This window comes from Aphanomyces astaci (genome assembly GCF_000520075.1).
Source record: "Aphanomyces astaci strain APO3 unplaced genomic scaffold supercont1.15, whole genome shotgun sequence".
In the NCBI taxonomy this organism is placed as follows: domain Eukaryota; phylum Oomycota; class Saprolegniomycetes; order Saprolegniales; family Verrucalvaceae; genus Aphanomyces; species Aphanomyces astaci.
The window spans coordinates 196,866-209,649 of record NW_009798278.1 but is presented as its reverse complement, the minus strand read 5'-3'; the positions used below and the strand labels follow the sequence as shown (position 1 = coordinate 209,649).

Here is a 12,784-nt window from a genome sequence, read left to right as displayed (position 1 = left end):
CCTCAAATAAAATCAGCCGCTCAACCCAAAAATTTCAAATGTTCACCAGACTTGAAGAATGTATGGAGAATGTCTCAAATATATCGAAAACAAAAGGAATCTTCAGCTGTATAGTTTACAGTTAATTCCCAGAAAGGTGTCAATTTCACCCTTGCCATATTCCAGTCAACTTCCATGTGATTGGCTCAAGTAGGGCCTGTCTGGATACCACTTTTATTGAGAAAAATCGCGATAATTTTGCAAAATATTCAAGAATCTCAGCGACTTCAATTTGGCGTGTCTGGATGCCATTTCTTGACCAAGTTATACTCCATAATTTTATCAGAAATATCGTGAAAACCACAAGAAATAATATTCTACTCATGAGTAGAATATTTTGACGATATTGACAGTGCGCGTTGAATTGACTGGGCATTTCGGAATGAGAAAGGCCATCGTGATTGCCTTCCTACGTCGATGGCTCATCCGCCGCCGCCTGGCCAAGGAACTCTTCGCCAGACAGATGGAGTACCACTACCTCGCCTTCGTCCACAAGACACGAAAGAGGACGTCCATCCTCAGTGGTCCTCTCTGGGTGGACGAAGTCCTCTGCGGCTCTGTACTATCCACTGATTGGCTGTTCATTTCCGAACCTTCATTAATTCTATGGCATCCAGACTCACCACCCAAAATAATCTTGGATCTTGAAACCCAAGAATTTCCTGCAATGTCGAAAAATGTTTTTTATTCAATATTCCAATATCCCATAATATTGGTGGGTGGCATCCAGACGGGCCCTAAATAAAATCAATTGTTTTCTAATTTCACAACTATTACTACGTAGTACTTCGAAGTATTAATACTACGTAACTTAGTACTACGTAGTAGTAGAATGTCCAAACGTGTCAGTGATTTGGGACGGAGTGGTATTTCGAAGTATACACACATTCCTTGGAAGTTGGTAAAGAACCTACATTTTGAGGAATGCTGGTTGATTGGTAAATGTATCTGATTTCGCAGGCCATCGCATTATAATTCAAAACTGAAATTGTGTTTCTGAAACACAGTTGATTTTGTGTTCTTTTGATAGTATTATATTGCCTGGTAGTCTTGAAGTGACACCCCAAAGGTCACAACACTCTGATTTGAAAGTGTGTAGCCTGCAATAAAAACACTATATATGCCACGTAACATTATACTTATATTATGTATAATGTGGTCTGTACTCACTATGTACTATATTGAGGTGCGCATCATGATGGCCGTTTTTAACACTTCAACTTGAGCGCATCTGATTGACTGAGAACATTCCACCTCATGAAATGACTTCCTCTGAAGGAGAAGAAGTCACTTCACCATTTCTCCTGGACTGCAATATCGCCATGAGCTCTGAGAAAACCCCGCTCTTCCACGTTGTGACCAAGCCTCGCAAAGCCAAGGCCAGCTCGAAATTGGTGCTGTATGCCGTTGGGGTCCTCGGTGCATTGGCGACTGTCGGCACGATCTTAACCAGTCATCAATCGTTGACTGCACTCGTGGCTCCAGTGTCCAACTTGGCGGTGGTAAACAACTCTGTGTTTTGCGACGTCACCAAGCAGCAGTCTGGGTACATCAAACTGCCGCACAAGGTGAACGACAAGTACTTTTACTGGTTCTTCGAGTCGCGTTCGAACCCCGAGACGGACCCGCTGGTCCTGTGGCTCACGGGTGGTCCTGGATCGTCGTCCATTTTCGCGCTCTTGACTGAAAACGGCCCTTGCACTATCGACGCCGACTTGAACACGGTGCGAAATCCGCATTCATGGACCAACCACGCCAACGTGATTTGGCTGGACCAGCCCACGGATGTCGGTTTCTCGGTCGGCGATGACAAGGACGACGACCACAACGAAGAGGATGTGGGGCGCAACATCTACGGCTTCCTCCAAGGGTTTCTGAAGAAGAACCCCAAGTTCAAGTCCCATCCGTTCTTCATCACGGGCGAAAGCTACGGGGGCCACTACGTGCCGTCCGCCGCCCACTACATTTTGAACCAATCGCCCGATAACGATGACGTGCATATCAACTTGAAGGGCATTTCCGTGGGCAATGGGCTCACGGACACTGTGACTCAAATTCCGTACACTGCCGACATGGTCGACAACGCGTACAACATCACGCTGGTGCCCCCCGCCGATGTTCCTGCATTGAAAGAAGCGGCCAAAGCGGTAGGGAAACTAGTTGAGGCATGCCAATCGCCTGTAAACGAAACCCAAACGTGCCTTCAAGCCCTGAAAGCATGGGACGAGCTTGCAATCGATCCACTGACCAGAGACTCCAAGCGCAACCCATACGACATCCGCGAAGACTGCACGAACGGCTGCATCGACCGTATGAAGTACGGCCTCGTATTTCTGAATTCGCCCGCCGTCCAAGCCAAGCTCCACGTCAACAAGACGTGGGCGTCGGGGTCGCCCCGAGTGTACCAGGACTTTTCCGTCGACTTTATGAAGAACTACGTGCAGTTCGTGCCCGAGTTGCTGGCGGGGGGCGTCCGGGTCCTCATCTACGCAGGAGACGCCGACCTCATGTGCAACTGGATCGGCAACGAAGCGTGGACCAAAAAGCTCGACTGGCCCGGCAAAGCCAGTTTCAATGCCGCTCAAGTCAAACCGCTCACAGTTAACGGCAAGAACGGCGGCCAAGTCAGATCCAGCCGCAACTTGAGCTTTGTCCGCGTGTACAACGCCGGTCACATGGTGCCCACCGACCAACCGGAAGTGTCGCTCGCGCTCATCAATCGATTTTTCAACCATTTTCCCTTGGACAAGGAACACCCAAGCGTCTAAATCTGGGCGATTTGGGCAAGAAATATTCTTCGTAGTCGTGTTGTACATTGAAGCAGTTTAGTTTCCAATGGCGTTCCATGCCACCAAGTTTCAACGTAATGTCATGTTGTTTTCTAATGTGTCCAGTGTGTAGACCATCCACCACAGTGAACCCCCCATGGATATATTTGCATATTAACGCTTTTATTACTGTACTGCTGCCTGCTGGCCGTCACTCGAATCGAAGGAGGGTAGTTGATTTATTGGGGTTCAAACTACTATTGCTACAGCGTTCCATTCTGGAGGGATCGATTGATGAGGGCGGCCGACACCGCCGGTTGGTCTCGTGGCATGCAATGGCCCGAGTTGAACACTCGCACAAAGGTATGCTCATTCGCGGTTCCAGCTACGTTTCCATTGACCACGAATGGTGTCACGTTCGCGGCATTGAAGCCATCGTGGCCCGAGCACTGGAGCTTCCTTGTCCACGCATCGTCCCCCGTCCAGTCGCAAATGAGATCAGCGTCCCCGGCGTAGATCAGCACCCGCAACCCCGGGCGAGGACACTCGCGACAAAGTGCACGGCGTCCTTTTCTTCGTCGACGGCGAAGTCCTCCAGGACCGTTGCGTTGCTCATCGCGTACGGTTTGTGGACGCGGAGTTGCTGCTGCACCCACGGTTGGTTCAAAAACAAAGTCGTTTTCGCCCCGCCAAGATCGTCATATACGTCTGGCTCGCACAGGTTGGCGTCCCAAAAGTCGTCTGTATCCAACACGCCTGAGTCTGGTTGGGCAGTTGACATTGGGCCACAAGAGCTACTAAGTGCACGGCATCGTTTTGCATTTTCTCGAGTTGAGCGGGGGACACTAGCGTGATGTTGTACGAGTTCTCAACCACCATGTTGACAAGGAGGGGGTACTGGGTGACCGTATCTGTGAGTCCGTTGCCAATGGTAATGTCCTGTAAATTGATTCGAAACGCAGTGGTGTTGGCGTCTTGGGACTGAAGGATGTACGCCGCGACTGCAGGCACGTAATGGCCCCCGTAACTCTGCCCGGCAATGTAAAACGGATTCGCCTGGAGTTTTGGATGTGATGTGGGTTCTCATTTAACGGCCCCCGCTAAATGAGAATCCCACACCTGTGGGCTGATCGAGCCAAATCACGCGATGCACTGATGGAGCGATCGGCCTTCGGAAACCGCTTCGGCGTTTGCGTCGCCACGGCCGTAGTCGTTGGCCGGGAAGCAAGGAGATTGGTACCCGAGGGAGACATAATTGGAAAATGAGTATGATCAATTTCAAATTCGTTAGCCATTTATACGCGTAAAAGATGGAGGAAAGGATCGCACTGTGTTCGAAATGTAATCCAATAATGTTGCAAAGCTAAATTTATATCCGTACTATAAAAAGTTACTTATATATATAATAATAACAGTATTACGGTTCAATGCTCAGGACTATACTCGCATGACAGTACAAGTCACTCCAGGGCAGTTTCAGAAACGAAACCAAATGAATTCGGAAAAACGTCGGATAGAATTTATCTTATCAACGCACAAATCTTATTCACTCACTATTTTCACACAAATCTTATCAACGTAATAACCAGACTATGTCAAACACATTACTGGAGTAATATATTCGACAATTTGCTTCGACCACGAGTGTAGCGATGAACTTCCAGCAAGACGTACCAGCTGACAATGCCCCCTGCATGGCGGGCTATGTGGACTTGCTGGGCCCTCCAGCCTCGGGCGCTAGCGGTAGCGATGAGGATAAGGACAATCTTCCTGCCCCCCCTCCACCGTCAACGCTCCCCTCCCCCACACGATGATCTTCCTGCCCCCCCTCCACCGTCAACGCTCCCCTCCCCCACACGATGATCTTCCTGTCCCCCCCTCCACCGTCGACGCCCCCCATCCCTCACGCGATGATTTTCCTGCCCCCCTTCGTTCTCAACCCCACAACCCCCTCCCCCACAAGGCGGGCGCGAGCTGATTGGACGGCCCCAATCCGACATATGGGCCTGGTTTACGGACGCCAGCTCCCCCCAGCGAACCAACTCGGCAATGTGTTAACATTGCGGCACAACGTGTTCTACTACAAGAAATCCAAGCAATCGTCACACCATTTGAACAAGTGCGAGAAGTTTCGGTCGACAATGATGGCGCTGGACCCACATGAAAGACCAACTTGGTTCGCAGTCAGTACCAAGCGCCAGAAGAAAGCCAAGGCGCTGTCAAGTATGAAGGCCCCAACTGGTATCTCATTTGGCCATCCATCTGCTGCGCCTGTCAAGACCTTGCAAGAGTCCATGCGACGTTATGCTCTGCCCAAGCTATCTCAAGTGGACCTCGAAGCGATCAAGAAATACTTCGCAATGCACTTTTACATCACGAGCACCTTGTTCCATCGTGTTGGTCAGTTTCACCTGAAGCGGGCGTTCCAGCGGGCAAGGCCGGACATTGTGCTTCCAAACCGTCAAGCGTTGGCCAACAAGTACCTCGACATCTGCTACCATGAAGTCAAGCAAGAAAAAGATCGTCGACTGGGCGCGCCGGATACCCAGGTGTGCCTGACAACGGATGGATGGTCAGATGTCAACATGGAGCCAGTAGTTAACTACATGGCAGCAAATGCCACTATGTCGGTTTTTTTGGACAGCAAGTACACTGAAGCTCAAGCGCACACGGCGGAGTGGATCGCCAAAGACCTTGAAGACACTATGGCAGCCTTACCAGCAAATGTATGTGGCGCGTGTACAGACAACACAGCGGAAAATCCTTGAAGCTTGGAAAATCCTTGAAGCGAAGTTCCCAACCAAGTTCTTCCACGGGTGTGTGTGCCACGCTTTAAATCTGTTAGTTAAGGATATATTTGGTCCGCGAAAGACCAAGTGGGGGGGCAATGACGTGCCACGCTATCCGAATGGATATTCATTCGAGCACCTTGCCAACTTCGTGGACAGCTGTAAAGACGTAGTTCGGTTCATCCGCAACAATGGGCGGTTGAAGTCGTCGCTGTCAAGCCTCCAAAAGGCCAACCATCTCGGTCGCCTAGTGATGCCTGCATCAACCCGGTGGTGCACACTGCAACAATGCTTAGTTTCGCTCCACGAGTCAGAGTCATTGCTCCATGACTTGGTCAGAGCCGGGATTTCATTACCGGCTCCGCGGATCAACGGCTGCGGCGGATGGCTGTCAAAGAGACAGTAACGGCTGTTGACTTTGTCTCAAAGCTGAAGCACTGCATTTCTATCTTGTCACCCATCGACAAATGGATCAAGATCTTTCAAAGTGACCGCGTACCGGTGTCAGAAGTGTCCACCAGCTGCCACACGCAATCGGCGACATCTGGAGTCTGAACCTCCATGAATCGAAATACATTGTGGCCGCCGTCAAGGCTCGCTGGGAGTTTGTGTACGGCGACGCACACGAGGTGGGCTACCTGCTGGACGCGCGGTTTGTGGACAGCGGATTTAACAGCATGGAATTCAAGGAAGATGTAGTTGATTTCGTAGTTAACTATCCACCATCGGACACCGCGCCCTCGACGAACAGCCGTACAGATGCTTTGTCGCGTGATCGAAGGAGTTTCAAAAGTACTGCCTTAAGCTGCATAGTTCTAAAGGATGGAGACTAGAAGAGCTGAAGTCCAAGAAGAAGACCGTCGCCGAGTTTTGGATGCTTGATGACCAAGCGTGGCCACTCCTACGCGAACTAGCACTTCGCGTTTTCAACCTTGTGGCATCCAGTGCTGCTTCCGAACGTAACTTCTCCATGCACGGCTTCATCCAGTCCAAGAAGCGAAATAGACTAAGCCCCAGTACCGTGACAAAACTGATGTACATCAAGACGAACTACAATCTGGACGACGAAGTTGGCGGTAAAGATTACTCATCGGACGAGTATACAAACTCTGAGTAAGAGTTTAATCTTGAAATAAAAACTATATAAACTGGTTTTTTATATATAAACTGTTAAACCTAATATCCATTTTTCCAAAAAGTGGATTTTAACAACTATGCCACAAACCCACGAAGCGCTCGATGCCACATCAGCTTTGGATTTGGACTCTGGTATGAAGTTTTCACAGAAATATCTTGGGGGTTGTCCGGATAACGCTACAGTATTTACAACGCTTAGGGACCAAATACAGTGTACTACGTAGTACTCCGGGGTAGTAATACTAGGTAGTCCTTCGAATAAATTTGTTTGACTACTCCTAGTATCATGCTAGTAATATTACATTTCGATTGCTAGAATTACTACATTCCCCATTGAAATCTACGGCCACCTTTCCAATACGCTACGACAAATCGCATTGACTCCGGTGTCACAACATACATACACTCAGTTTCAACGAATCGATTTACTATTAAACGAGATATTTACCAATTTATATACAATTTCGAATTGGACGGGGCCTCCTGCCGTTGTACGACATGATCGGGTTTCCACTTTTCGGCGCATCCGGATATGGGTTTCGGGCTGAGGTGCATACAACTAACTATTAATAGTAAGTACATACTACTAGTACGTAGTAGTATGAACTTGTGGTCCTCACACGTCTTTCAGTGGTGCTCACGAGACTATAAAGCTTACTAGCTACAGTATTATGGTACTAGTACTTCCACATCATTCGCTTTGTCACGAGGCACTAAGGCTCAGTAGTTTGAATCTAGCGTGAAGGTGCTGCCATGTGATCTACGATACACGGGCATCATGGTGGTGGTGTTAAGAGACTATGAAGCTTAGCAGTTAGATTGTAATGTTGTGGTGGTGCCACGTCATCCACGATACACGGGCGTCATGGTGATGAAGTTGTCCCAACTAGTGTGGCGTCATGCGCGCATGACACTTTGGGTGACGTATGTGAGGGCTTGTTGTTCGACGATGCCGACGCGTTTGCCTCGAAAATGGTTGTCTGGGGAACCCAGCATGGTTTTACTGTGTGCAGAACTGGCAAGTATTTTTCCCGTACTAATCCCCACCCTACCCTCGGAGACCGACCAGGACTGCTATGGAGGGCGCACTTGTATTGTAACTTCAAAACTGCTGAGGACAAACCAAACAGTCGAGTGAAGTCATCGTGTCCGTGGACGGTCAAGTTCCATTTTGATCGCTCAAAAATGAGTTACACGGTTACACAAATCATGTTGACTCACTCGCACTCACTCCTGGTGTCTGGGCCTAGTGTTCTTGGAACCCACCTCCTTAAGTTTGCCAACCAACTCACCACGAACGAAATTGAGTTAATCCAAGGCCTTGGCCGTTACAACTTGCCATCTGGTAAAGTGCGCGAAATCGCTGAGCACCAGAATCCTGGCAGAATGTACAGCGACAACCTCTTGTACCGCCTCATGGACAGGGGGCGGCGACTCTTCCTCGGCAGCGACCGGGATAGCATGTCGAAGTTTTTCGACCTCTGCTATAATGTGCGTGCAAGTGGCGGTTCATTCGAGTATGATTTGGACACGTCAATGACTCTCAAGAGCATCATCCTCCAGGTGCAAGTCATTTTGTCAATGTGTCATCTAAAGTGTAATATGTAACAATATTAGTCAGTCGCAATGGCCACGTATTCCAAGGCGTACCCGGATTTCATCCTGTGCGATGGAACACACAATGTGTCTAAGTACACACTCAAGCTAATGCCGTTCACTGTCGTCGATTCGCTTGGCCGCAACACGATATGCGGAATTGCGCTTGATCAGTCTGAAAATACAGAGGTACTCGACTCTTGTTGTCTTGTTGTCAAACTTCGTTCTTATGTTATCGATAACTACCGTATATTAGATTGTGAAGCAAAGCCTTCGCGTATTTGGACTGAATATCCCCGGGGCAACATTTATGACGGACGGGGGAAGTGCGTATCCCAGTAAGATCATTTTGTACGAATTTATACTTACAGGAATCAAATATATAATAGATGTGGCCATTGAGTGCAACATGATCCACGTGCTCTGCACGAAACACTTTGAAAAGGAAATTGTGGCCAACTGCTCCGGACTTGGCCCCTTGGCGGCGGACTATAGGCGAGAGTGCTTCGCATTGATATACGACAATATGACACCAGATGACTGCGACCGGCGTCTCTCCCTCGCGTTGGCCACGTTTGCCCAGTCGGACAGGGCTTGCAAAAGTATTCAAAGTATTTGGACCCACCGTAGTAAAGTCTGTCGCGCATATACAGGTACAATTATATAGTAATCTCAATTATATAGTAATCTCAATTCTCAAGTTTCAGCTAGGGTCGATATTCACCTGCAGCTGCCTTGCCACACAGCGTGGAGAAAGCGTGAACTCTCAAATAAAGGAGCACGGTATCATCAATAATCAATTAAAATTGCCTGACAAATATGTAGGTCACAAGAAGCAGGAACTTCGAAAATTCAATTTATTTCAATTGTTCGAACACCTCGTCCAGCTGTTCACACGGCAGCAGACCAAGGCGCTGGACGAGTTGGTTGCTACCATCATGACCAAGGCTGAGTGGTCATCGTACGTCGAAAAGCGGTGGCGCGCTAGTTATAGCATCATGCATGAATGGTCATTCGTTCACTGTGACGGTGACATGTGGTACGTGTCGGACGTTCCATTGGTCGACGTCACCGAGGCTCGCCACCACATTGAATTGAACTCCGCCGAAGCGTTTCCTACCTGCAACTGCTACGATTTTCTATCGTCGATGATTCCATGTGTCGGCATTTGCCAGGTATTTATTTCAATATTTCAATGTTTTTGTTGTCGATGATTAATACGTTATTAAATAAGGTATTTTCTCGAATTGACAAGCCACTATTTTCAGTCAACAATTTGGCTCCACGGTGGAGACTATCGTGTCACCCGCTGTATTTGGGGGCATTAAAGCAACTAAATGTGACCGATCCCCATGGCGTTGACGATGCGTATCAGCTGAGTCCACCAAGTGCTGCCTCATCCAATCACAGCGTGTCATTAGACGTGTACAAGAAAGTGCACGTCCCCACCAGTGGCGCCATGCGAATTACCAAGTTCCGAAACGCGTGCAGCAGGATTGAACAGCAAGTTGCAAACAACTCGCATCTGTATCGACTTTTTATGGCGAACCTCGCAGCGTTTGAGAATGGCATCGGCGATGAAACTGTGCGCGGGTCGTTGGAGCCATTTCATCTGCCTCAAGATGCGGCATTGATTCCAACTCTCCGCCCCGAGGCTATCGTTGGAAATGCTACGGGTGTTGTCCGTCCGCCCGTTACGTCCTCGTCGAAAAAGCGAAAATTCGACAACGTTAACAGGTGTGAGTCATGGTATTTATATATTGACAAACGAAAGTTAGGTCCAAGCTGTCGAATTGTCTTCTTCAATCCAGAACCGCAGTACCAAGCAAAAATGAAGCGGAAACAGTACGTGCAAATTCGGTAAATAGAGTATAAATTATTTTATAGGAGTATCGCACGCGATCAAGAATTGTCGTCAACGGGAGGGGATAAGTCGGTGGACGGTGCCGCATGTGAGCTAGAATCTGCCCGACTTGGGAGGAGAACAGCGTCAGGAAGAGTACAAAAGGTTGTACTCGAAAAGGATTTTGTGCATTAAAGAATGCAGTTTCCGTTCGTATAACAACTCTCGCACAAAATTGTAAACAAGGCTGATTCACCTCTTAATCAAACAATCCAAATCAAAGACTTCATAGTGTTTGCAAGCAAGCGCTCGTGCATGTCCCGCGATAAAATCAGCCATGGATAAGCAAACATGAACAAAGGAATAAAGCTGCAAAACGCACGAGTGGCGGCTAAGAGATACAATACAACCCTTAGTTCAAATATCATACACATACAACCATCATCACGGACTTAGGACAATGTGGGAATTCATGTACATCTATATGCAGTACACAAATCATGGATGGAACTGGGAAATCGAAGGATGCACGCATCGCCGACTTTGGCTGTCGTCGAAGTCGATGTGAATGACCTATGCATTCAACCACGTGATAGCATTAACGCAACAGTCAACATCATTTAAATGTTGTAAGAGACAACGTACCATTGTGTGTAAGCCCCACTGGACGCCAACGGAAGCGCTTTGTTGTCGTTGGCCTTGGGGCCATGGACTTTGTTGGGCAATGAAATGGCAGTGCTTCAAAATCATTTATCCGGATTCTTCTCCGGATGCGCCGAAAGCGCATGCAAACATAACTGGAAGCGGCGATGGCGGACCGTGGGCGGTCAGAGGCAGCACACTGGCAGCAGAGGTTCTCAAATATCTATCTTTTACCTATTCTCAAACAGTGGGTTGATAGGTAACTTATCTTTTATGGAGGATGACGAAGATAACTTATTTTTCCTGTTATACAGAAAGAATTACTTATTAGAATAACTCCCGGTGAAAGTCCATTTTATGTAGTCATTAACTTGTCTACATCGGTCACGTCCCAAAGACTACAATTCACTTTGAGGAACATTTGCTGCTCAAAGTTCTGGGGGGTTGTGGCACGACGACGATCGTTCAATGCATACTTGGCCCAGGAAAAAAATCGCTCACACATATTCGACGTCGGACGGATAAATCGACAGCCCACGTAGGAGTCAGCATCGGCTGAGCCCTTGAGGCGCTTCTTCGCACGTTGCGCCAGCGTCAATGGCTTATCCTGGCTTGCATCCAAGACCTTTGGGGCCATCTTCAAACGATCAACACTCGCGACTTGACCATTACTCATGGTAGCAATTGATTGGTCCAATATCTTGGTGATGGCAACTTCAAAATTCGCGTGTCCGACGACGCCTGAATTAGACGCCAAGCGCTTGGAAGCTGACGGATGCAGCATACACTCATCAAAGAGATTCCGGATATCCAGCATGGAGGTAGCTTCTTCTTAAAGCGCCAACGTCACTGATTCAAGCTCGTGAAGCACGATCAACAAAAGTCGATTTCGTCGTCTTGGTCGTCGGTCGGGGTGAGGTGCAAAATATTGCGATCGACCAGGAGCCTAATATAGGTGAGGATGGCGACGTAGCGCTTGAGCATGGAGTAGGTGGAGCTCCAGCGCGTGACATTGCGGTTGATCGCACCTAATGGTGTCAAGCGACGTAGCTTTGCAGCTAGTTTTAGGTTTTTTAGTTTTTTCATTAACTCATTGACAGTGTTAGTCAAAGGATCGTATTGAGTCAAAATGTCGGTGACGAAGAGGTTAAACCTGTGACTGGCACAACCAACCAAAGGTACACCACATCGGTTAGCAATTGCGCCATTAGTTGAACAGTTATCACCGATTAGAGCAATAACATTCGACATCGTTTTTACGTATACATCCAATAAAAATACTAAGTACTCGTGATGAGTATCGGCGTTTAACGATTCCTCGTCATTGATTGGGGAAAATGACAAAGAAATTTTTTATAGCCAATCAGATCATCCGTAGGAAATGTAGCAAATACTGCAACAAAATGACTCGATCCAATAGACCAACCATCGAATACTATAGCGAGCATGTTTGGAAGCATGTCAGCGATCTTTTTCTCCACGGTGTCAGTGAGAAGTGACATATATTTCATGAAAGTATTCGTTGAGATGGAATCCAACATTGAGTACTTTCTAGCCATATCATTTTCACAAAACGAAAATGGAAGCAACGAGAAGATAATCCACTGTAGCCACCCAAATACCTTTCGCACAGCATGTGGGATTAGCATGTTGGCGATGATACTAGGGTGATCAGCGTCAGTTTCATTCAAGTGGACGTACTCGGGATGGTAGCTCATTACATGAGAACACAGGTTTGTGTAACCAGTGGTCTTTTTGAGGTGCACGTGCCCACACTTACCTTCCATTCGTTGCCGGTAGGTGTGGTCCTCGTGATGTAGAGCTCAGCGAGCCGCTTTCCACGAAGCGCGGTGGTTTGAGGTCTCGTCGACATGGCAAGTGAGTCAATGTTCAATCGGGGTGTCAAAAGTAATTGGTGGTTATCACTCTAATCCTAATTATGACCAACCAATTTCAAGCACCAATGAGAA

General features: G+C 47.9%; 6 protein-coding genes across 6 annotated transcripts; 3 read left to right on the top strand and 3 right to left on the bottom strand.

Annotated features, from left to right (window-relative positions):
- Positions 1 to 1,305: 1,305 nt before the first annotated feature.
- H257_07292 (hypothetical protein) lies at positions 1,306 to 2,943 on the top strand. Its single transcript, XM_009832764.1, has one exon. It carries the CDS (start codon positions 1,362 to 1,364, stop codon positions 2,805 to 2,807), a length of 1,446 nt encoding a protein of 481 aa, XP_009831066.1. The 5' UTR covers positions 1,306 to 1,361; the 3' UTR covers positions 2,808 to 2,943.
- A 127-nt stretch (positions 2,944 to 3,070) lies between these two features.
- Positions 3,071 to 4,060, bottom strand: H257_07291 (hypothetical protein; the record flags this gene model as incomplete). Its single annotated transcript, XM_009832763.1, has 4 exons — positions 3,071 to 3,266; positions 3,332 to 3,548; positions 3,587 to 3,889; positions 3,961 to 4,060. 4 exons carry the CDS (start codon positions 4,058 to 4,060, stop codon positions 3,071 to 3,073), a joined length of 816 nt encoding a protein of 271 aa, XP_009831065.1.
- Positions 4,061 to 4,666: 606 nt separating this feature from the next.
- H257_07290 (hypothetical protein) lies at positions 4,667 to 5,575 on the top strand (the record flags this gene model as incomplete). The annotated part of the gene is made up of 1 exon (XM_009832762.1): positions 4,667 to 5,575. The coding sequence occupies one exon, from the start codon at positions 4,667 to 4,669 to the stop codon at positions 5,573 to 5,575; it is 909 nt and encodes a 302-aa protein (XP_009831064.1).
- A 2,367-nt stretch (positions 5,576 to 7,942) lies between these two features.
- H257_07289 (hypothetical protein) lies at positions 7,943 to 10,164 on the top strand (the record flags this gene model as incomplete). Its single annotated transcript, XM_009832761.1, has 7 exons — positions 7,943 to 8,296; positions 8,351 to 8,518; positions 8,586 to 8,667; positions 8,719 to 8,931; positions 9,155 to 9,504; positions 9,660 to 10,058; positions 10,108 to 10,164. 7 exons carry the CDS (start codon positions 7,943 to 7,945, stop codon positions 10,162 to 10,164), a joined length of 1,623 nt encoding a protein of 540 aa, XP_009831063.1.
- A 628-nt stretch (positions 10,165 to 10,792) lies between these two features.
- H257_07288 (hypothetical protein) lies at positions 10,793 to 11,631 on the bottom strand (the record flags this gene model as incomplete). Its single annotated transcript, XM_009832760.1, has 2 exons — positions 10,793 to 10,910; positions 11,186 to 11,631. 2 exons carry the CDS (start codon positions 11,629 to 11,631, stop codon positions 10,793 to 10,795), a joined length of 564 nt encoding a protein of 187 aa, XP_009831062.1.
- Positions 11,632 to 11,687: 56 nt separating this feature from the next.
- H257_07287 (hypothetical protein) lies at positions 11,688 to 12,687 on the bottom strand (the record flags this gene model as incomplete). The annotated part of the gene is made up of 3 exons (XM_009832759.1): positions 11,688 to 11,842; positions 12,437 to 12,476; positions 12,595 to 12,687. 3 exons carry the CDS (start codon positions 12,685 to 12,687, stop codon positions 11,688 to 11,690), a joined length of 288 nt encoding a protein of 95 aa, XP_009831061.1.
- Positions 12,688 to 12,784: the final 97 nt, after the last annotated feature.